The sequence below is a fragment of the Mytilus trossulus genome, chromosome 8 (genome assembly GCF_036588685.1).
Source record: "Mytilus trossulus isolate FHL-02 chromosome 8, PNRI_Mtr1.1.1.hap1, whole genome shotgun sequence".
NCBI lineage: Eukaryota > Metazoa > Mollusca > Bivalvia > Mytilida > Mytilidae > Mytilus > Mytilus trossulus.
Genome location: NC_086380.1, coordinates 37,338,311 through 37,360,756, shown reverse-complemented (window position 1 = coordinate 37,360,756; position 22,446 = coordinate 37,338,311). Strand labels below are relative to the sequence as shown.

Below are 22,446 nucleotides of genomic sequence, written 5' to 3'. Positions count from 1 at the left end.
GATCATCTCATTAGTAAAGGCAAGAATGTTGTTAAGATTTGTTAACTTCTTCAATCAAATTATATACAAAATATATTTATAATGTCAAAGGGATACATGTATCTATTTCTAACAAGAATTGCTATACATTGCCGTTGTTACATTGTTAAAAGGATTTTGTGTTCTTTTTTAATTTAATTTATATATACATGTTTATCATAACATTTAAGAAATCAACTGTTTATCTATACTAAGCTTTAATTTAAACTCTGATTGATAATGATCTTTTCAGGAAGTTTAATACAACTAAACTAATTACCACTTTAAAAAAATGTAGTACAGAACTTAATGAAAGACAGACACATTTCTTATTTAAGATCTATTTTATTATTTCAAATCTATTTTCTTATTTAAATATTAAAGCTCTTGAATTATTGACAAGCACATACATTCATTTGTTTCAAAAGCTAGATATGAAGTAAATATAGGTAGGGGATCTGGTTGCTCAGCTTCAGACAATAGATAGAAATAAGGCAGTTGCTTAACTCTCAAGTATTGTTGATGCATAATTTTTCATCTGTACTACATGTACAAAGTGATAACATACATATTTTTCTCTGATATAGGTTATTTTTCACCAAACTATTTTACTAAAGTAATCGAAATGTAATCGAAAAGTAATCGATGATTACATCAAAATTTTGGCTGTAATCAATTAAATTACGATTACATGTAATCGAAAATGTCTTCGATTACAGATTACTGTTGATTACTTGAAAAAATGTAATCAATTACAATCGATTACGATTACAGATTACGATTACCCCATCCCTGGTCTTAAGATTTTGCCTATTCAGTATCATGGAAAATGACACATGAATTTATACATGTTTCCTTTCTTATTATCTGATATCTCTTTCATACTTAACTTACCACTATTTGTTTAAAATCTTGAATCCTTTGAAATTTGGCACATAAAATGTCTTTATCCTTTAAAGATTTTGAAATAAGTTCCCTTAAATTGTTAGCTTCACAGTTCAAACTAGCAAGAATGGCTTTGTTACCCACTAGATCTATATCACATTCAATCAATTCTCTACAAAAGAACAAAACAAGTAAGACATCATTGAATATTGTTAGTTCACTTTACACATGTCTGAAGTAAAAAATAGCAAAGTTTTTGAATTTACATTTTGTATACATATTCATTTGGTGTCTCTTACATTGGACACAAACATGGTTCTTTTCACTGTTACATAACTATGTGCCAACTTTTCTGTATTAACACAAACATTAGTTGCATAAGTGATATTTAGCATTTTTTTGTAATGGCTATATATTCCATTAAAATGTATGTGGGAGGGTAGGAAGAGACTTTCAAATATCCTTACAACCACAAACATATTTTTTTTCGATAATTTTGCAAATTGGTTATACATGTTATAAATGCATACTGAAAAAAGACCTGACAAAAAATCAATATTTTAACTCCCCCTTACTACCTGTTTATATTCATTTTAATGGATTAGGCTTAAGTAAATGTGTGGGTTTTTTATCTGTATTTATTAAACTTATGTTGTCTAGTGAAGTGCTATTCGTAATTGGTTGTTAGTTGAAACTTAAAAATCGATTAACAAAGGTATATATAAAATTGAGACTTGAAACATTGTGAAATGGGGAATGTGTCAAAGAAACAACAATCCGACCAAAGAGCATAATATGGGTCATGTTATAATAATTATGTCATATGGTTAGCTTTTTAAATGTGTGAAATATGTTTAAAATAATTGCCATTTAATCACTCAGGGTGCACATCTTTTTGCTTTGTTTTGTTGCTATTGATACTTTTATTGTCTGACAATACCATTCATCTAACATCATGTCCATTAAATACCTTGCCAATTTTAAATCTTTATGGTTTTTGAAGACAAATTGTAATTTAGTATCGATTTCTTCCTTCACTTCAGCAAATCGTTGTTCCAATTTCCAGGTCTCGTTACAAAACTTCTCTGTTTCTACAAATCTTTTTATCTGGTTAACTTGATTTTCCTATAAGAAAAAAACCCATTATTATTCAGAAACCAATTTATCAATATCTTAAATTGAACATGATGTTTAACATGTATAAATGTTAAAAAAAATAGTGACACTGCTGATTCTTCTAGAGCAAATTGAGCCTACCATGGCAGGGTTTGAGTTGCTCAATATCAGGTTCTCAGTGAACTTTTTTTTTTCTTTGAATGCATTCTTATGTCTGCTTTTCTCTTCTCATGATAGCCTTCTTGGTATTTCATCTTCAACATTTTGAAGCTGTTATGATGGAAAAAGAGAATACAGAATTCAGAGGAATGGATAACTACCCCTATCACTTTATAAAACCTACTTAAAAAAAAGATGGGGGTATAATAACATAGAAAGATTGAAAGATCACACAATAAAATTATATCTTGATTACCTCTAACAGTTGGTGAACACTTTGTAGGATATTTGGAGGATGAGATTCATCTCTGAGTTGTCCTGTTCTTTCATATTTAAACCTGTAAATATAAAACACAGTAGAAATGAATCATTGTTTTTAAATGTATACCAGTAACTGCCATTATTTCATAACAATAATCCTTAAAAGCATGATTGGAACTCAAAATCTTCAATATCAGATCAAGTTTTATCTGACAGTGTAAATATTAATCATTCAACTATATAAACAGATAAGACAATTTTGAAAGTTTTACACTCCAGCTTAATGTTGACATTTAAAATTACTTATTAGAATAATTTGCAATCATGCATAAATATATTTATGCACTAATTTATCTAGTGGACTTGATAAGTCACAAAGTATTAAATTGAATACTGTTGTTTTTCTTAAATGTATATGAAATCAAAGAATGTTACTCTCACATTTTGCATGAAGCATGCATGAAGCATTTCTTGGTAAATATTTTATATTCATTGCATTTAATTCTAAAATTCAGTTTTCTAAATAAATTAACTATTCACATGTAGAATCTGGTAGAAAACTTCAAACACAAAACTTCAAAAGTATTGCCTAGTGTACATATAAATGAAAGCAGTTTATTTTCATGTTGCTTTAATATTGGGTTGTTTTCATACAAAATTAAAGCATATCAGAATCAAATGGTTTGACTGTAAGTAAATAAGAGATCAGAATTTGTGTGATTTAAACATCTAAGTGTAAATTTTAGTAGATGGTTTGAAAAATCAAGAGGAAGTCTGTTTAAAATGAAAATAATTCTTTAAAGTTTTGAGATTTAGAAATTCTTTTCTAAATTTATCTTCATCATTTGTTTATCAGGTACAACTTGATCCAAAACAATTGATAACATGTCGAAATATGTAAAAACATAAGAGGAGTTTTGATGCAAATTTAAGTTGAAAGTTCCTTTAGCATGAACATTTTTGTTGTATTTGTTTAAAACAGGAGAAGAATTACTTTTCTACACTAATTATGCAAATACCTCAGTTTTTCCGCATCTCTCCTGATGTCTACTTTAGACGTCATATCTCTTAGAGTAAAAGCTGACTCCTGTGTGTTAGTTACCAAAGCATTCAGTATCTGTGACACACTAAACTCACTTAATAATTCTTCCACTGATTTCCATATTATATCTTTCTTTGACTGACTGAAATATTTACAATGGAAAAATATCGTCTACTTATATAATATAACAGAACTTGAGTATATATTTATTTGTGATATATAAACTTATTATTCCTGTCCTGCATATTCAATAATCTACTTTTATCAATATTTTAAAATTTGATTATATTTCTGTATGCACATACTGGTGAAGCATATACAACTGTAAAGTTTCAATATCCATTCAGTGCATTATGAAGAGTTGTGATTACAAGGCAAACAGACAGACAGAAAGTTGGGTATATGGTACCCAAAAATCATGGAAACTTTTTGAGTATATTGGTCCCTCTTTTTTTCAGACTGTTACTAAAAAGATTGTTTTTTTAAGAACATAGATGGAATAGATTATTGTTGAAGGTCATTTTGTGACCTGTAGTTGCTTACATCTGTTTTATTTTGTCTCTGATGGATAGTTGTCTAATTTGCAATCATACCAGATCTTATTTTCTATCTTCTATATTTGATTTATCATACAACATTAATTTAAGCTTACAACACAGTTTTATCTGTACCAAACTCTCCTTGTAACATTTTCTGAAGAAAAGATCCTATGGCTTCACATGTCTCTCTTACTTGTTTCTGTAATTAAGTATGAAAATGAGACATCAACATACAAAATTTCAAGAAATAACTGTTCCAACTACTAAAAATAATGACTTTAATATGAGTAAAATGTGTATTGAGATCCAAGAACTGTAAACGTTTGGTGAAGACCTTTCATAATGTTACTTCTTATTTTAGTGATTATTAAGAAAATTATTTCAAATTTGACATCTACGATTTTGCATTGACTTTTTGTTTGGTTAAAAATATAAAATATGCTGCTTCAACTTTCTAAGTTGAAACTAATACTGGTTAGTTTGATTTATCTTATATTATCATAAATTTTGTCATTTGAAATGCAACAATTATTAAAAGTGTATTGTGATGTTAGATAATTCAACTATATTTAATTTCTCTTGTAACAAAATTACAAAATGAAAAACTTTCCAGCTTCAGAATCTAAAGGATCATTTATACAGTTAACTCTCGTTGTCTCGAACTCGGTTGACTCGAAATTTCGGATGAGTCGAAATTTTCACGTGGTCCCGAACTTTGTTCCATATAAATGTATGTAATTCGACTCCTGATGAGTAGAAATTGGATGTGTCGAAATTTCGGTTGAGTCGAACTATATTTACAATCCCAAGGTTAACAAAAGCATTCAAAATTCATTATTTATCTCGAACTTATACACATATGTCAAAACATGACCTCCAGCATTTAAATGGATTGAAGAGTTAATCTGACAATACACGTGTAAATAAATTTCCAGTCACTGACCACTGTATTGATTTATGACATGCTTTTTCCACGAGTGTTTACCTAAGATTATCTTTTATAGAATTTTTATAAATAATTAGTGATACATTGTTAATGTTCATGAAAAAGTATTTAAAATGTTTACAAAACAATTAATTGTGATTTACACTAATGAGCTTGGGTGTGTATAAAGTAAGGATTATGACTTCCGTTGATGATCACCTAAAAACAACTAAATCGGCGTCTTTAATCTTGTTGTATTTTCTTTTATTAAAAGAAAGAGTGAGATAAAACAAAATGAAGAGGAATCTAAATTTTCTAAAGTCTTTTGTATCCGAGAATAAACAATTTTGTCAACTTTAAACGACCGGAATAACGAAACTATCGATTGGAAATTACTCTCTTGGATAAAAGCCATAGGAAACAATTGTAACTGAAACAATTGAATAAGTAAAACAATGTTATTATAATAACGAAAAACCATGACATACAAATACATGGTTCTGATACCAGAATATCGATCTCCTTCCCATATTCACCCGGATTTATTTTAGCTTTACCATGCTACGCAAGAGTTGTGTCCCTTGTTCAGTCAAACTTCCGGTTTTCGTTTGAGTCGAACTATGTGTATCTCGAAATATTTCTCCGGTCCGGCTGACTTCGAGATAACGAGAGTCGACTGTATTTTAATTGTACTTAAATATATATGAAAATACTATGACATCAGTCGCTAAATATCCACTTTAACAAATCATTCATACACCTATTGCTATTTGTCTGCCATTTAAGGTCCACAAACATCACAATAGAAAATGTCTGACGCTACAAAATAAAAGTGATTGTTGTATGAGTTCAAGTGTTGCAAATTCTGAGGTCAAGTGTGGCAGAATCCCAAATTCAGGATAAGTTCTATTGCATCAGGTGCTTTTAAAATCAATGCATACAAATTATTAATCAGTTTACCCCTTGTCTGGTCTCTAGAGAAGAACTATAATGGTCATCGTCTGTAGAACTTCTCTTTCTACTGTAATATTCTGATCCTTTCCTGTAATATAAAAAAAGATGTCATTTCAAAACAAGCTGAAAGTAATAATGTAAAAAGCATTTCCAAAAATTTGTGATAAAAAACAGAGTTTTAAAATTTTCATACATGCCAACTTTCACCATTTAGGCGTGTACTACACGATTTTGACCCTTTGTCACGATTGCACAATCGTGTTCCTGAAAAACCCTCTAAAACACGATTTGGTGAAAATCTACACGAAAAATATTGTTGTTCCCGATTTTGAACTGTGTCCAATGGAGGAAAATCGTGTTCAGCCAATGAAATTGTGTGTTTCTCATGATCAAATTAATCAGCCAATCAAAAAAGTTTTCTCTCAAGATTATTTTAACATGCTAGATATTGAACTTGTGTTTGTTGTAAAAACGTGAACATGGCAAATGATTTTTCATCTGCAAGGATGTTCTTACACAGAATAAGAATAAAAGCATGGCTGATTGACAAACTTCAATGATGCAGTATTACCATGAATATAATAAATAGTAGTTTATTCACTAATTTATTGACATTACATGTACACTTGCTGTAACATAATTTCATTTATGCATTCAATCATCATGATCATTTAAAGTATGATGTATTATTCATTATTTTTCACATGGACCCCCACCCACATCAACATGAGGAATCCCTTATATGAGGGACTACCCTTAGTCAAGGGGTCACTCTTGTAAAAAATAAATAGAAAAATGTAGATTTATTAACTTAAAAATTGGAAATTCTGACATTGTATTTGGAACAGCTTTTCTAAATGAAGAGTCATTTTATTTTGAATAATAAAGAAGATATAAGGCCAAGGACATATCAAAATTCTTGGACAGGTGTTGACCATATAATACTAGATAGATCATAAGATGTATAGTTCTTTGGGAAAAGTTTCTTCAAATAATATGAATGTGTGCTCATTTGTACTTAAAAAGTGGTTTTTAATGTCCTAACATTGAGGGGGGATCCCTAGGTGTTGTTCCCAACCTGATAAAGGTCCTTTGTGTATAATTTTAAATTGGAAAGGTTAACAACTATTTAGTATCCTTACACATGAAAATAATTCCTGGTCTTACAGCTACATGTTCATATTTTCTGCTGATATAATATTAAACTACAATCATGCAAATAAACTTAAGAAAAAGGCAAGTAAGCTCATCTTACAAATATGACACTTTTTCTAAACTACAAAACAGCACGCGCAAAATAGTCGTCGCAAAGAATTGTAACCTTTGAAATTGTTGTCCCCATGGGCATTTTCAAAAGTTGGCAGGTATGAATTTTGTCTATTCATTTGTCATGTCAGGCAAATTCCAGATAGGTGTCTTTAATATCAATAGACCACTTTTTAAGAATGAACTGACTCAGTTAAACTGGGGTCATGTTTGGGGAAAACATGTCATAGAACATTGTAACATGAAGATATTTGCTTTGAGATGTCAACTTTTTTCCAGAAAATGTATTAATCATGTTAATTAGAGAATGTTGTTTTGTCTGATTAAAATTACCATGAAACTTTAATTAATTTTTCTAATTATCAGGCATATTGTTTTTAGGAGGCTGTCTGACTCACTATTGTAGATTCATTTGTTTTCGTGGGTACCTTTCATGGATTGAAGAAATATTGTTTGTTCGTGGATATATGATTTCTAGGTCTTGCACACGTCTGCAAACTAGCCTATGGAAAATTCGAAATATGTGTGTGTTGAACATTTAAATGCATGGTTTATTTTTACCCACTAAATCCACAAAAAGTTTGTAAGGGTTCCGCGGAACCCAGTGTCTCGCCTACTTTTGCTGTAAATCGCAGGCTCAACCAAAATGAGGAAAAAAATCAATAAAAATATTCCTCTTGATACTATCATATGATTGTAAGAAGCTTCTGTCCAAGTTTGATAAAAATCTAGGATAGTTAATGAATCTAATAAATGTTTTGAAAACTTTAACTGAAGACTGTATGTAATGTTAACTGGAAGAAAATCTAAGTCCATTTAAAAGTAAAATTCAGAAAAAATGGAGTTATCTTTTTACAAAATTTTCTTCTGGATACTATCTTATGATCATAAATAAGCTTCTGTCCAAGTTTGGTACAAACCCAGGATAGTTTAAGAAAGCTATTAAAATTTTAAAAACTTTAACCACAGAGTGAATGTAATATATCCCCGCAGAAAAACTAAGTCCATTTAAAAGTAAAATACAGAAAAAATGGATTTATTTTTTTACAAAATTTACTTCTAGATACTATCTTATGATCATAAACAAGCTTCTATCCAAGTTTGGTACAAAGCCAGGATAGTTTAAGAAAGTTACTAAAATTCTAAAAACTTTAACCACAGAGTGAATGTTATGTTTCTCCGCAGAAAAAAACTAAGTCCATTTAAAAGTAAAATACGGAACAAATGGAATTTTATTTTTACAAAATTTACTTCTGGATACTATCTTATGATCATAAACAAGCTTCTGTCCAAGTTTGGTAGAAATCCAGTATAGTTTAAGAAAGTTATTAAAATTTCAAAAACTTTAACCACAGAGTGAATATTTGTTGACGCCGCCGACGACGACGGAATGCAGGATCGCTTAGTCTCGCTTTTTCGACTAAAGTCGAAGGCTCGACATAAATGGTATACAATGAATAATAATGAATCCCCAGAATATGAAAATTTCTGTGTGTGTGAATATGATAAACCAGGCTTTCATACATACTTTGCCTTATTCAGAAGTTTATCCGCCTGTATTGTTATTTTCTTGGTATATTCTTCATAATGTTTAGCTGTATCATTTGTTTGTAATGAGTATGTCTGTACTAAAGCTCTCTGGCGTCTCAAGACGCTGATTTCATTACAAGATGTCTGGTATCTGGTCTCTGAAAAGATGATTATTGTGATTAAGAGCTTTAACAATGCAAAAAATATAGTGAAATTATTTTTAGTAACAGTGACCTTTTACTTTTTTACCCCAAATTCAAGTTGTCTTCCCTTCTTTATATCTTCCTTCTGTATCAAGGTTCATTCCAACCAAGCTAGAGAAGAGACATGTTTTTTTAAGGGCCAAATGTTTTCAATCTTAAAGTTTAAATTTCTATTTGACTAAATTGAATAAACATCTCAGCATTTAAAAATTTGAAAGCGACACTCATTTAACATATAAAAACAAGTGAAACTGCGAGCTACTGCTCACTGATGATACCCCCGCCGCAAGTGGATAATGTTAATAGTGTAAAAATATGCAAGTGTTTTCGGTAAACAGGAAGTTGTCGAGTGATGAATCTGAAAATGCATCACACGGTATAACCAAATTTCAGAAATCCTTGTATTGTAGTTCCTGAAAACTAGAGGCTCCAAAGAGCCTGTGTCGCTCACCTTGGTCTATGTGAATATCAAACAAAGGAAGCAGATGGATTCATGACAAAATTGTGTTTTGGTGATGGTGATGTGTTTGTAAATCTTACTTTACTAAACAGTCTTGCTGCTTACATTTATCTCTATCTATAATGAACTTGGCCCAGTAGTTTCAGTGGAAAATGTTAATAAAAATTTACAAATTTTATGAAAATTGTTAAAAAATTGACTATAAAGGACAATAACTCCTTAGGGGGTCAATTGACCATTTTGGTCATGTTGACTTATTTGTAAATCTTACTTTGCTGAACATTATTGCTGTTTACAGTTTATCTCTATCTATAATAATATTCAAGATAATAACCAAAAACAGCAAAATTTCCTTAAAATTACCGATTCAGGGGCAGAAACCCAACAATGGGTTGTCAGATTCATCTGAAAATTATAGGGCAGATAGATCTTGATCTGATAAACAATTATACCCGTGTCGGATTTGCTCTAAATGCTTTGGTTTTTGAGTTATAAGCCAAAAACTGCATTTTACCCCTATGTTCTATTTTTAGCTGTGGCGGCCATCTTGATTTGATAGTCGGGTCACCGGACACATTTTTAAAACTAGATACCCCAAAGATGATTGTTGCCAAGTCTGGATTAATTTGGCCCAGTAGTTTCAGAGGAGAAGATTTTTGTAAAAGATAACTAAGATTTACGAAAAATGGTTAAAAATTGACTATAAAGGGCAATAACTCCTAAACGGGTAAACTGACCATTTCGGTCATGATGACTTATTTGTTAATCTAACTTTGCTGAACATTATTGCTGTTTACAGTTTATCTCTATCTATAATAATATTCAAGATAATAACCAAAAACTGCAAAATTTCCACAAAATTACCAATTCAGGGGCAGCAACCCAACAACGGGTTGACCGATTCATCTGAAAATTTCAGGGCAGATAAATCTTGACCTGATAAACATTTTTACCCCATGTCAGATTTCCTCTAAATGCTTTGGTTTTTGAGTTATAAGCCAAAAACTGCATTTTACCCCTATGTTCTATTTTTAGCCGTGGCGGCCATCTTGGTTGGTTGACCGGGTCACGCCACACATTTTTTAAACTAGATACCCCAATGATGATTGTGGCCAAGTTAGGTTCGATTTGGCCCAGTAGTTTCAGAGGAGAAGATTTTTGTAAAAGTTAACAACGACGACGGACGCCGGACGACGGACGACGACGGACGCCGGACGCAAAGTGATGGGAAAAGCTCACTTGGCCCTTCGGGCCAGGTGAGCTAAAAATGAGACGAAAGTTTCATGGGACGGACGGACTGACAGACAGAGGTAAAACAGTATACTCCCCTTTTTTGAAAGCGTGGGTATAATTAGTTCATTCTATTTCAAACATACTTTTTATCACATCTCCTTGAAATACAATACTAATTTCTATTAATAATTTTTTGTTTAATGACTCTCAATTGATTAACCCTATGTAGTATATAAATGAATAGAATTTGATTCCTTATTTCCAAATAGCAAAAAAATAATAATAATTGTGTGATCAATATTTTTTTTTATTTTTTTTTTTTAAATTAATACACATGCATTAATGAACTTTCAGTTGTGAAATTATAAAATGAACAAAAATTTATGAATTTTTACTGTCATCAGTCTCAAAAAATCAATTATCTAATTTAATTTCTTTATTATTTAGTCATCCACTTACCTGCCTCCACCACTTCGTGTTCCAGTCTTTTGAAGTCATTTTCCAGATGGTTAATATCAGTAAACAATGAAGTTACCTCCCCTGTTAACTTGTTTCTCTGTTCCAGAAGCTTCTCTTTTTCTTCGTCAAATTTATTACCAGTTTTGTATTTGACTTTATATGACTTATCTGCATGTCTTTTTCTTAATATGATTAAGGAATAAAATTCTATTTTCACTAGTCTATTATATTAACAATTGTAGTTTTAATTTCTGATTATTATGTTTAATTATGTGTGGTCAGAATGTGAACAAAACTACAGTGTGATTCCTTGTCATGTCCTTATTTATATTTTATAGCACAATTCCTAACATTCCCTTTAATTTGCTTGATGGTTATGTTGGATTGCAGTCTCATGAATGTTTGAACGGAATTTAGAGTAGTACATTTGTACATTGCACAAGATCATGTTTTTCTCTGACTTTTTATGACGTCTTTACACTAAATCCATTGGATGTTGGATGTGTACAATTGATAGCTTAGTCTTAGATGCATGATTTTTTTATTAGTTGTTAGTGGCTTTGAACTAGCTGTCAGATAACTGCAAGTACTCTCAGATCTGTTCCTAGTGCCTTTTTGTTGTCGGGATGTACAAATCCCCCGCCACATCCACTTGTATTTTTGTCCATCTGATGAGTTAAGCCTTTTTCAACTGATTTTTATAGTTCGTTCTTTTGTTGTACTGTTATACCACTGTCCCAGGTTAGGGGAGGGTTGGGATCCTGCTAACATGTTTAACCCCGCCACATTATTAATGTATGTGCCTATCCCAAGTCAGGAGCCTGTAATTCAGTGGTTGTCATTTGTTTTTGTGTTACATATTTTTTTTTCGTTTATTTTTTTATTTAAATAAGGCCGTTTGTTTTCTCCTTTGAATTGTTTTACATTGTCATATCAGGGTCTTTTATAGCTGACTATGCGGTATGGGCTTTGCTCATTGTTGAAGGCCGTACGGTGACCTATAGTTTTTAATGTCTGTGTCATTTTGGTCTCTTGTAGACAGTTGTCTCATAGGCAATTATACCACATCTTCTTTTTTTTATAGATAAACAGTTAACTCTCGTTGTCTCGAACTCGGTTGACTCGAAATTTCGGATGAGTCGAAGTTTTCACGTGGTACCGAACTTTGTTCCATATAAATGTATGTCATTCGACAGAATTTTTTATAAATAATTAGTGATACATTGTTAATTTTCATGAAAAAGTATTTAAAATGTTTACAAAACAATTAATTGTGATTTACACTAATGAGCTTAACTTGGGTGTGTATAAAGTAAGGATTATGACTTCCGTTGATGATCACTTAAAAACTACTCAATCGGCGTTTTTAATCTTTTTGTATTTTCTTTTGAAAAGAAAGAGTGAGATAAAACAAAATGAATAGAAATCTATATTTTTTTTTAAATCTCTTGTATCCGAGAATTAATAATTTTGTCAACTTTAGTACGAAACTATCGATTGGAAATTACTCTCTTGGATAAAAGTTATAGGAAAAAATTGTAACTGAAACAATTGAAAAGTAAAAATAATGTTATTATAATAATGAAAGACCATGACACACAAATACATCGATCTGATACCAGAATATCGATCCCCTTCCCATATTCACCTGGATTTACTTTACCAAGCTAAGCAAGAGTTGTGTCCCTTGTTCTGTCAAACTACCGGTTTTCGTAAGAGTCGAACTACATGTATCTCGAAATATTTCTCTGGTCCGGCTGACATCGAGATAACGAGAGTTGACTATAGTATACTTGGAAACATTTACAATTTTTTCCCATATCAACTTCACCAATAGTCAATTTATCAAATGACTAGCTATATGCTAATAAATTTGCATTAACAGATTAGTAACAACATAAACAAGCATTTTTTTCCTACACTGTAACAGTACTGATAAATTAAGGATACAATCCCAAATTTCCTTTCACTTTCTTCACTGTCCTGAAAATCAGAAAAATAATTAGTCTGTTAATAAATTGATATTATTACATGTAATGATACAAATATTTATAAATTTGGTGTTCCCTTATCTTTTTTTCTGGATGTACCTTCATCAAGAATGCTATAACTAAAAGGTTTTGAAACAAAGGATGTGTAAATAACGGCTTTTGACATGGGTTTTTTCGCTTCAAATCAGCAGACAAAAGGCCCACACCCATCACAAATACCCATTACACATGGTACATTAAATTAGATGTTCATAAAACATTATTTCTTTCAGATTGAGAATATTATAATTTTCTTGTCATAATGTCCATGCTACAGTAATATCTTACATTGTCTTACTTAATAATAATTATTGATTGACTTCAAAATTTTCAGTAACACTTTAATCAAGGTAAATCTGTCCTAATAAGCAATCTCTAATGCCCTAGATTTTCCTGTTTGAATTGCTTTACTCTAGTAATTTTAGAACCATTTATAGCTCGATGTTCGGACAAACAAGGATCCATGTTGAAGGCCATACTTTGACCTATAATGGTTTCCTTTCAACATATTGTGACTTAGATGGAGAATTTTCTCATTGGCGGCATTCATACCACATCTTCTTACATCTATACATACTGTGCAGATCTAACTCTTAATAGAACAAACTTCCAGAAATCTGCTGTAGGACCACGAAAAATTCTGAAAGATATGAATAATTAAATATTGATAAAAATATATGTATAAAATTTTCTCTGTTTTATTTTGACATGCTATAGAGAGCACTTAAATTGTTTTATCAAATTAAAATGAATTAGGTTAAGATTTTTTTTCAAGATGAAAGCCAAATATTCTTGCATGATATCCATTATACATGCCAGAATAATTGATCTTCTTAAGTTAAAAAACATCTCTAAATAGCAAGCACCTTTTATCAGTTTTTCAACCCAGTATTGGTGTGGTTTGCATTGCTCAGTCTTTATATAATTAGTTTTCTATGTTGTGTTCAGTACACATGTACTGTCATGACTGTTGTTAGTCTATTGGTCTTTCACTTTTTTTTCAATATGAGCATGATGACTTTGCATCTACATGTACCTTTAGTATCTTTTGCCTATCTTTTACAGCTATAAAATCATGTTCCTATAAAAAAAAATTGTTGTTTCATGGTATTTTGTGAGACACATTGTTTTGCGACCTTTTCACCGGATGTAGAAATTGAAAGTTCTAAGTAGCGAAATGTATATATTATCTTACTGTTTGAACTGGCTGGCATTGGGTAAAGGTGTATTAACATGTCTACCCTGTGGGTGGAAGTGCATCTCCTGTAAAGCCCAGGTATGTAATCTAGATGCTACATCTTCATCAGATGCCATTGCTATCTTTCTGCACAAAAAATAATTATTATATATGCAGGTTAATTAGATCTGTTCAAAAATAATGTTTTCTCTGACCAGGTGAAATGATAACAAATCTATGGCTTGCACTTTTTTTCCTTCCTGTTGTTGGTGTAATAATAAACCAGTCCTCACACTGAGTGGCAGCCCAGACAGCCCAGGCTAGTAAAATTGCTCTCGGGCCTGTAAAAATCATATCTACAGGCCAACAGAATCTAACTAAAAATTTTCAAAAATTGATCTCTGGGCCTGTAGTTTTTATAGTTCATCATATCATGAAGACTGATAAACCATTGTAAACTAACACCTGAATTGAATTTGATTTTGTCCACTCAGTTGTATACAACCTTTAACTCACCTAAAGTTATGTAGAAAAACATTCATGGGACGGACTGACTGACAGACAGAGGTAAAACAGTATACCCCCCCCCCCCCCTTTTATAAAGCGGGGGTATAATTAATTAGTTCTTGCTGTCCTCAGGAAATCTTGGTACCTGTGATTTTTGTCCATTTTTACAGGAAAGAACCTTACTTTTAAAACTTTTGAAACATGCGATACAATGTACTAATTATTTTTATCTGAGAGAATAACTATTTGTATTACTAAATCGTGTATACTTTTAATGTAAAATATGTCTGGCCAAAACATTGAAGGCCAAACTGGTTCCATGGCCTAAACATCTAAAACATCTTAAGTTATTTCACAAAACTTTTCTCAATTGTGTTTAAATTGTTGTCATTGTTCATGTTATTGTCGCATAAACAAAGATTGATGAAGCTACTTTTGACTTACCCAAAATCATAGATAGATATGTATAAATTTATGCCTTTAGTCTTTTTGGGTCCAGTTTCGTCTCTTTGCTTAATTTAGAGTTGACGGTTTATGATGAATGAAACTGCTGGTTCAATCATTAATAAACTTTACAATATATACCTAACATCATCAATCAAATATTCGAGTGCTCAGGAAAAAACTTGAAAATCTACCGCCAAAGAAGGGAGATAACCTCAAGAAACACCTATAGAATACAAAAACGTAACGGGTTAAGCTTATAAAATTTTCCGGAATTGAAATACCCTTCTCCCCGTTACATACGTCTTCAAATAGGAGAAAGGGTCTGTATTGATTTACAGTATAGATAGTACTAGAGAAAAACTGCAGGAGAAAGGAATAAGAAATACAGAGTATAGGAAAAAAAACAGAAAAAAAATAAAGAATATAGAAAATAAAGGGGGGATATAGAGCCTGGATTAGAGAAAAATACTGAAGAAAATAAAGAATATAGAGAATAATTGGATGACAAAATATAAAAAAAATAGAGAAGAATGGTATAAAAGGTTTAATAATATCGAAATGAAATGACCTTAATCCAGATCCTCTAATGATAATTCGTCACCAAAAGCAGAGACATAGTGTATTGCACAAAAGCAAAAAAAAAGGGGGGGGGGCGGTAAAAAATATTGTTTTCTTGGGGGGGTCAATTTGCAACAGCATAGTGTATTGCAAAAAACCAAAAAGATGAATATACAACCAATTATAAGTTCTTTGACTACAGTTATTCTGTGTCAGAAACATATTATGTTCAGTCAAATATTTAATTACAATCCTAATTCAAACTTGTATCAAGCGCGAATATTGTGTCCGTTTTTGTCCTAAGTGTTTTATATTTTCAAGTCGAAGAAATACCTTTTTATATTTTTAAATAAATTTTAATAATCGTATGTATTTAAACTAGTTTTTGATAGAAATTATTTCACAGTCTCTCGATCATAATTCTTACTAGAATGGTAGTTGTATTTCATATTTATCATATATATATTGTCTGTTTTATATTGTGTAAATTCTCTGTATGTACTGTGATCTACTGTGTATGTATGTATTGCAAGTAGTGAGACTAATAATAATAAAATATTGAATCTGAATATTGAATCTTCAAATTTCCAATGGAGTTTAATTGCAATTACAATTACCCGTTTAAATACATCAATGTTAATGTTTGTGTCATTTTGGTCTTTTGTGGATAGCTGTCTCATTGGCAATCATACCACATCTTCTTTTTTATATATCATATAAAAGTCTTGAAATAGAAAATGACATACATTAATTATCATGGCTTAAATTAATATACCTTAATCAGCATTTTTTTAAAAGGAGGTTCTAAAAATGAATTGACAACTTATCACCTGAAGATCATATAATATTTCTTTATATATAATACATAATTTAAAAGCAGTGTAATGGAGGTAATTCAAACACAACGTTAACATTGTACATTTAAAGTTATTGTCCATTAACCAGGAAACCCTTGTTGTTTCCATCTTTTTGGCCCTAATTCCTTCACTGTTTAAGCCATAACCACCCGAAAAGCCAATCCTTACCATCCTTTTGTGGTATGGAAGCTTGTATAATTTCAAAGAGATCCATAAAACGTCCCACAAGTTCATGTCTGGAAACTACAAAAATGCTTCTTCGGGCTCTTTTGTGGACCCTTATTCCTAAACTGTTGGCAGGGGCGGATTTAGGCGGGGGCGTGGCGGGCGTGCGCCCCCCTAAAATTTGCAAAGTATGGATTGACTTCAACATATTTAAGTATCAAAAGAGAACATTGAATCAATCTTTTTTAACATTCAAAGTATATAAAACAGTCAGTTTAATCGAATCAACGTGACTACTAATCAAGTGACCTACGCTTTATAAAAGTTCTAAAATAATTTCAAAGGAAGGTGTCAAACGCGGAGCTGCGTTTGATGACAAATATAATAGGTTTTTAGCAGTTACAGTAAAAGCAAATGTTACATTGTATTTGCGGTTTTTATAATCAATTTGTTTGATAATCGAAGTTCCAAAACATTCCTTACTTACTTTCACAATTTCATCGTGACACGGTCAAGAAAACAGTCGGCAGGTGAGATTCTTTTATAGTATCCGTAATGAAAGATAGAAATACTGTTTCAAGCGACAGGTTAGTTTATTAATTAGTATCTCTGTGTCTGTATTTATTTCTCACTTGCAACCTAAATATTTAGCCGAATTTTGTACCGTATTACTGTATGCTTGAGATCCCAAGAAAATAAATGTAATTGCGTAGATGTATCTCATTCTGATTTTAGTTGTTTGAGGCGAACACAGTAAAGTCTGGCACGACCTCCGAAAATTAAAAAAAAACAAAAAACAGATAGTATGAAAGGACAATTAAAAATCGCTGGTAAAAGTAGAACTTTTCGTTTGAAAAATATATTGGTCAGGTGAGCAATTGTGATCTGTCTCGTCTCACTTTGCGTCCTTCTGTCCGCACGTCTATCTGTAGATTGTTGTCAGGTGTGGATTAAGGTGGTTTCAGCTTGAAACTTTATTCCTCGCTAATTTTAACACACATTAGTTCGAGATATCTACATTTCACTCCTTGAGAAGAATATTTCAATGATTTTACCTAAAACAAACTTCAAAATTTTTTCGAAAAAACAAATTGCGCCCCCCCCCCCCCCCTAACTGGAAATCCTGGATCCGCCCCTGGTTGGGACTATAACCCAACAAAATTATTCTCAACCTTCCTTTTGTGGCTATAAACCTTGTGTTTAACTTTCATAGAAATCCATTCACTTAAACTAAAGTTATTGTCCGGAAACTAAATGTGTCTTGACATCATAGCATTAAAGGACCCCCCCCCCCCAAAAAAAAAAAAATTGTAGTCGTATAAACATGTAAAAATTATTGACCTTTTGGAACCATACATAATTAAAAAGCAATTTTAAATCTCAGTGAAACATACTACAGATCGAGTCATTGCAGATTTGTATTGATTAATAAAAAAAACTGCAATGAGAATAGAAATATTACTGATCACTCTTGGTCTCTTTAATTTCGATCTTCAGTAAAACCTGTGCCAAAATGGGAATGCTCTATATGGTATGCAGGATGTATATAAATTAACATCACGTCCGTGCAGAAGGGGGGTTTTTATAATGGTGTCTTGTCTAAAGAGTGTACCAGATTAATTCTCTGGACATTAAGAGCCCTTGGAAGTTGCAACAACTCTTTGATGGGTCCGTATACATGTGGTCCGTTGCAAGGCTAATATTTCTACCTAACCCAATTTACCCTCTTTTTTCATAGTCAATGTAAATTTTTATCCTTATTCCACCCCTTTACATAACCAACCTATTATGTGTACCAGGAACTGGGGGTTCTGTCGATTTTTCCTAATCACGATCCCCCCACTACTAGTATTGTTAATTTGTTCTCGTTGATGTGCATATGCGGCGTAAAATATTTTATACTGGAAACTACCATGCAAACAATTAATTAAACATGATTGAGGAAAAAACACTCATGGTAGGACATGCTAAAATGCATTTAAAAACATTCATTGATCGCATATATATATATATGTCTATACTGTATAATGATGGAAAATTGTATGTTGGAAAAGGAAAATAAAATAAAGTAAACTTAGATAAATAAACTAAAAAATAAATAAAATTGAATTATATTGCATTGCTAAAGCTCCAAGACAATGTAGGCGATGTAAGATTAAGTTATAAATAGTTCCGTCTTTTTGTAAATATTAAAGTAAATCTAATTTCTAGAGTTCTTTTGATCATAGCTATTAATATGACGTTGAGAAATAAATGAAATAAACTGTCATCTTTTAAAAGAATAAAAATGTTTGTAATTTGCCGTAGGAAAATAACCCTTAAAGTGTTTCTATTGTCCACTTAACAATTCTGTAAAGTAAGTAAAGATTTTGATAATCCGTTAATTACTTTTACGTAACTAAATAAAATATATGTCAATCATATAAATCTATAACATAAAAAGAGAAAAGTTGACCAATAAAAAGTAACTTCATAATATTCAAAATTGACGCTTAAATTTCATTGGTGAATAAAATAATTCCAATCAGCACGTGATGTTGGGGATAAAAAGGGAACACCACAAACTCCTAACATCACAGATCACATATCACACTTTGATGTAGATTGCTGTTTGGAATAAATAATTGAAACATCATTATATTTTATTCACCAGGTATGTAAATTGTTAAAGTATAAACTATTTTCAAATGAATTTTAAAGTAAGAATTTATCTTCTGATTTAATAACTTAGATATTTAAAACTTAAGTTAAATTTATAAAAGATTTTCATTAACAGAAATAAGTTAAAACAAAGTTTACTATTTAGATCACAGATCAAATATCACACTTTGATGTAGATTGCTGTTTGGAATAAATAATTGAAACATCATTATATTTTATTCACCAGCGCCAGGCCTCGAAAGTGCAAGTGTCCGAGATGAGGGACACGCCAGAAGAAGGTATAACCTAGACCAGATGAGCTAGTATTCTCCAGATCACAGAGCGAATATATTGTCCGAGGCCTAATTTAGATTCCTAATCCAAGAATACAATATAAGCGAGAATAGTCCCCAGTGAAAGATGTCAGTCCCCCGACATTTAAGTTTATAATCGTTTTGGAGGGAAAGGGGAGACAACCCGACAGTGCAGCGATTCTTCCCCCTTTTCTTGCATTACAACTGTACCGGTTAATCTATAGGGTTTGGGATGGACTTCAACACTGAGAAACCCCCAAAATGTATATATAGTCGGCTAGAAAAGTATTGAATGTTAGAAATGTGAAAAGAATTCAATTATGAATACTATATCGGTTAAATTTATGACAAAACAATGTACGAAAAACAAATATGACAGACATGATCCAACGCATTGGTGGATCAAAGGGGGGGGGGTCCGGGCGTTGAGACCCCCCTTTTTTTGGCCGATCGATGCATTTGAATGGGAGCATATAGTTGGAACCCCCCCCCCCCCCCCCTTACTCTGGTTTGGGACCTCCCCCTTTTTTCAAATGGCTGGATCCGCCCCTGCAACGGCAAGAACTTCTGACTTGGGACAGGCACATATAGAATATGACGGTGCTAATTAACTATTTTGATGGCACCAAACCCTCCCCTAACCTGAGACAGAAGTGTCACAGTACAACATAAGAAACAATCTATAAAGCTATAGTTGAAAAAGTCTCATCAAATCGATACAAAGCAGAAAACATCTATAACGAAAACACATGTGCAGGCCAGACGTGGCAGCGTATTTATTATATTCCCACAACAAAACAGACACCAAGTAAAGGTATGAGAAAAATTGCAATTATATTCACACTTAATTCAAAGCCAAAAACATAAAAAATATCCTTTAAAGTTCTCTAAAAAAAAGAAAGAAAGGGGTCCATGTATGATCTAGCGATCAAGCACATTTGATTCTATGATATCATATTTTTAAAAAAGGGTCGGAAGATACCAAGGGGACACTCAATTTGTTTTAATCTCAAAGGTCAAAGGAAAACTAAAAAAAATAATAGGAAAACAAAATTTGTTCTCAAAACACTAAACATAGTAAACTGTAAAGACTAAAACTACACAAAAGTGGCATAACTCCGAAAGGATATGTTAAACTACTCAAAAGTGGCATAACTCCGAAAGGATATGTTAAACTACACAAAAGTGGCATAACTCCGAAAGGATAAACATATCCTGCTCCACTATTGCATTAATTCATCATATTTTGTGTGAGATAGGTACACAATGGATGATATTTGTCATTCAATGATGTCAGAGACAATGAATTCCGTACTCATCTGCGAGTCTGACGGCTGTTTCCATAACACAGTCAACCAACTCGTGATGGAGTCAGTAAATTTTTGGACGGGGTTAATTCAACTTCATCACTTGGAACCCATGTTCATAAGCTTCCTTATAATTACGCAGCATTATTCTATCAAGAAAAACCTGAATGTGTGAATAAATTCAACATATATATTTCAACAGAGATATGTGGGTACTTGTTTATAAAATGACAGCAACCCAATAACACACAATCAGTAAATAAAAATCTCAAGGTTAACATAATTCTGGTATATCTCAGTGTCATATAAAAAGGAGATTTGGTATGATTGCCAATGAGACAACTCTTCACAAGAGACCAAAATGACACAGAAATTAACAATTATAGGTCTCCGTACGGCCTTCAACAATAAGCAAAGCCCATACCGCATAGTCAGCTATAAAAGGCCCCGAAATGACAATGTAAAACAATTCAAACGAGAAAACTAACGGCCTAATTTATGTACAAAAAATGAACCAAAAAAAATGTTGTAACACATAAACAAACGACAACTACTGAATTACAGGCTCCTAACTTGGGACAGGCACATGCATAAAAAATGTGGCTGGGTTAAACATGTTAGCGGGATCCCAACCATTCCCCTAACCTGGGCCAGTGGTGTAACAGTACAACATAAGAACGAACTATAACATTCAGTTAAAAGGCTTAACTCAACAGATGCATGGATAAAAATACATATACTACAAATACCAGTACATGTGGATCAGTCTTTTTTCCTAAATGTAATATAACAATGAGTTCTTTGAGTGTTGTATATTTTCTTTTTCTCTACGCTAGCTGTTATACAGGCAATGTGATGTGGTATACTTGTGGAATAATTGCAATTGCCTGAATTAGATAACTTTCCACCTGAGACCAATTGAATGACATAGAAGTTAACATATATCGGTCAGTGTACGGCCCGGCTTCAACAATGAGCAAAGCACATATTGCGTAGTTAGCTATACAAAAAGCCCCGTCGTGAAATGAAATCAACAGTTACTGTTACTTAGAGGTTTATGTAGAAAATAAGACCAGAGGCAGGCAATTGTAACCTATTTAAACCAGCATCGAACAAGTGTATTGATGTTTTAAAAAATCTCTTTAAGCTTAGCGTTTCAGATGATAATTCAGAACTATTCGGTTTTATCCTTTAAAGTTCTCTCTAAAAAAAAAGAAAGGGGTCCATGTATGATCTAGCGATCAAGCACATTTGATTCTATGATATCATATTTTTTAAAAAGGGTCGGAAGATACCAAGGGGACACTCAATTGGAACCGTGTCCCATGATTTAGGAGAAACAGTGATAACTGAACAACTTGTATTAGACCGAATAGTATATATGGTAGCGTTGA

The 22,446-nt window shown here is 32.0% G+C and overlaps 1 protein-coding gene and 1 long non-coding RNA gene across 4 annotated transcripts in view; both read right to left on the bottom strand.

The window, feature by feature from the left end:
- Positions 1-15,452, bottom strand: part of LOC134680913 (HAUS augmin-like complex subunit 5) — a 409,805-nt gene extending 394,353 nt beyond the window's left edge. Inside the window, exons 1-12 of one of the 3 annotated variants that reach the window (XM_063540206.1) lie at positions 15,350-15,452; positions 14,276-14,404; positions 13,658-13,720; positions 13,001-13,033; positions 11,051-11,232; positions 8,694-8,853; positions 5,906-5,987; positions 4,134-4,219; positions 3,459-3,623; positions 2,435-2,516; positions 1,874-2,028; positions 913-1,075 (exon numbers count right to left, since the gene is read on the bottom strand). In XM_063540206.1, the coding sequence (XP_063396276.1) occupies positions 913-1,075; positions 1,874-2,028; positions 2,435-2,516; positions 3,459-3,623; positions 4,134-4,219; positions 5,906-5,987; positions 8,694-8,853; positions 11,051-11,232; positions 13,001-13,033; positions 13,658-13,720; positions 14,276-14,394 (1,290 nt within the window). In that variant the 5' untranslated portion in view covers positions 14,395-14,404; positions 15,350-15,452. Of the gene's footprint in view, positions 1-912; positions 1,076-1,873; positions 2,029-2,434; positions 2,517-3,458; positions 3,624-4,133; positions 4,220-5,905; positions 5,988-8,693; positions 8,854-11,050; positions 11,233-13,000; positions 13,034-13,657; positions 13,721-14,275; positions 14,405-15,208 lie in introns of all 3 variants that reach the window. The other 2 variants (XM_063540207.1, XM_063540209.1) reach the window with 2 other exon arrangements.
- Positions 1-22,446, bottom strand: part of LOC134680915 (uncharacterized) — a 499,914-nt gene that overhangs the window by 431,247 nt on the left and 46,221 nt on the right. The gene's annotated exons all lie outside the window — the stretch shown is intronic.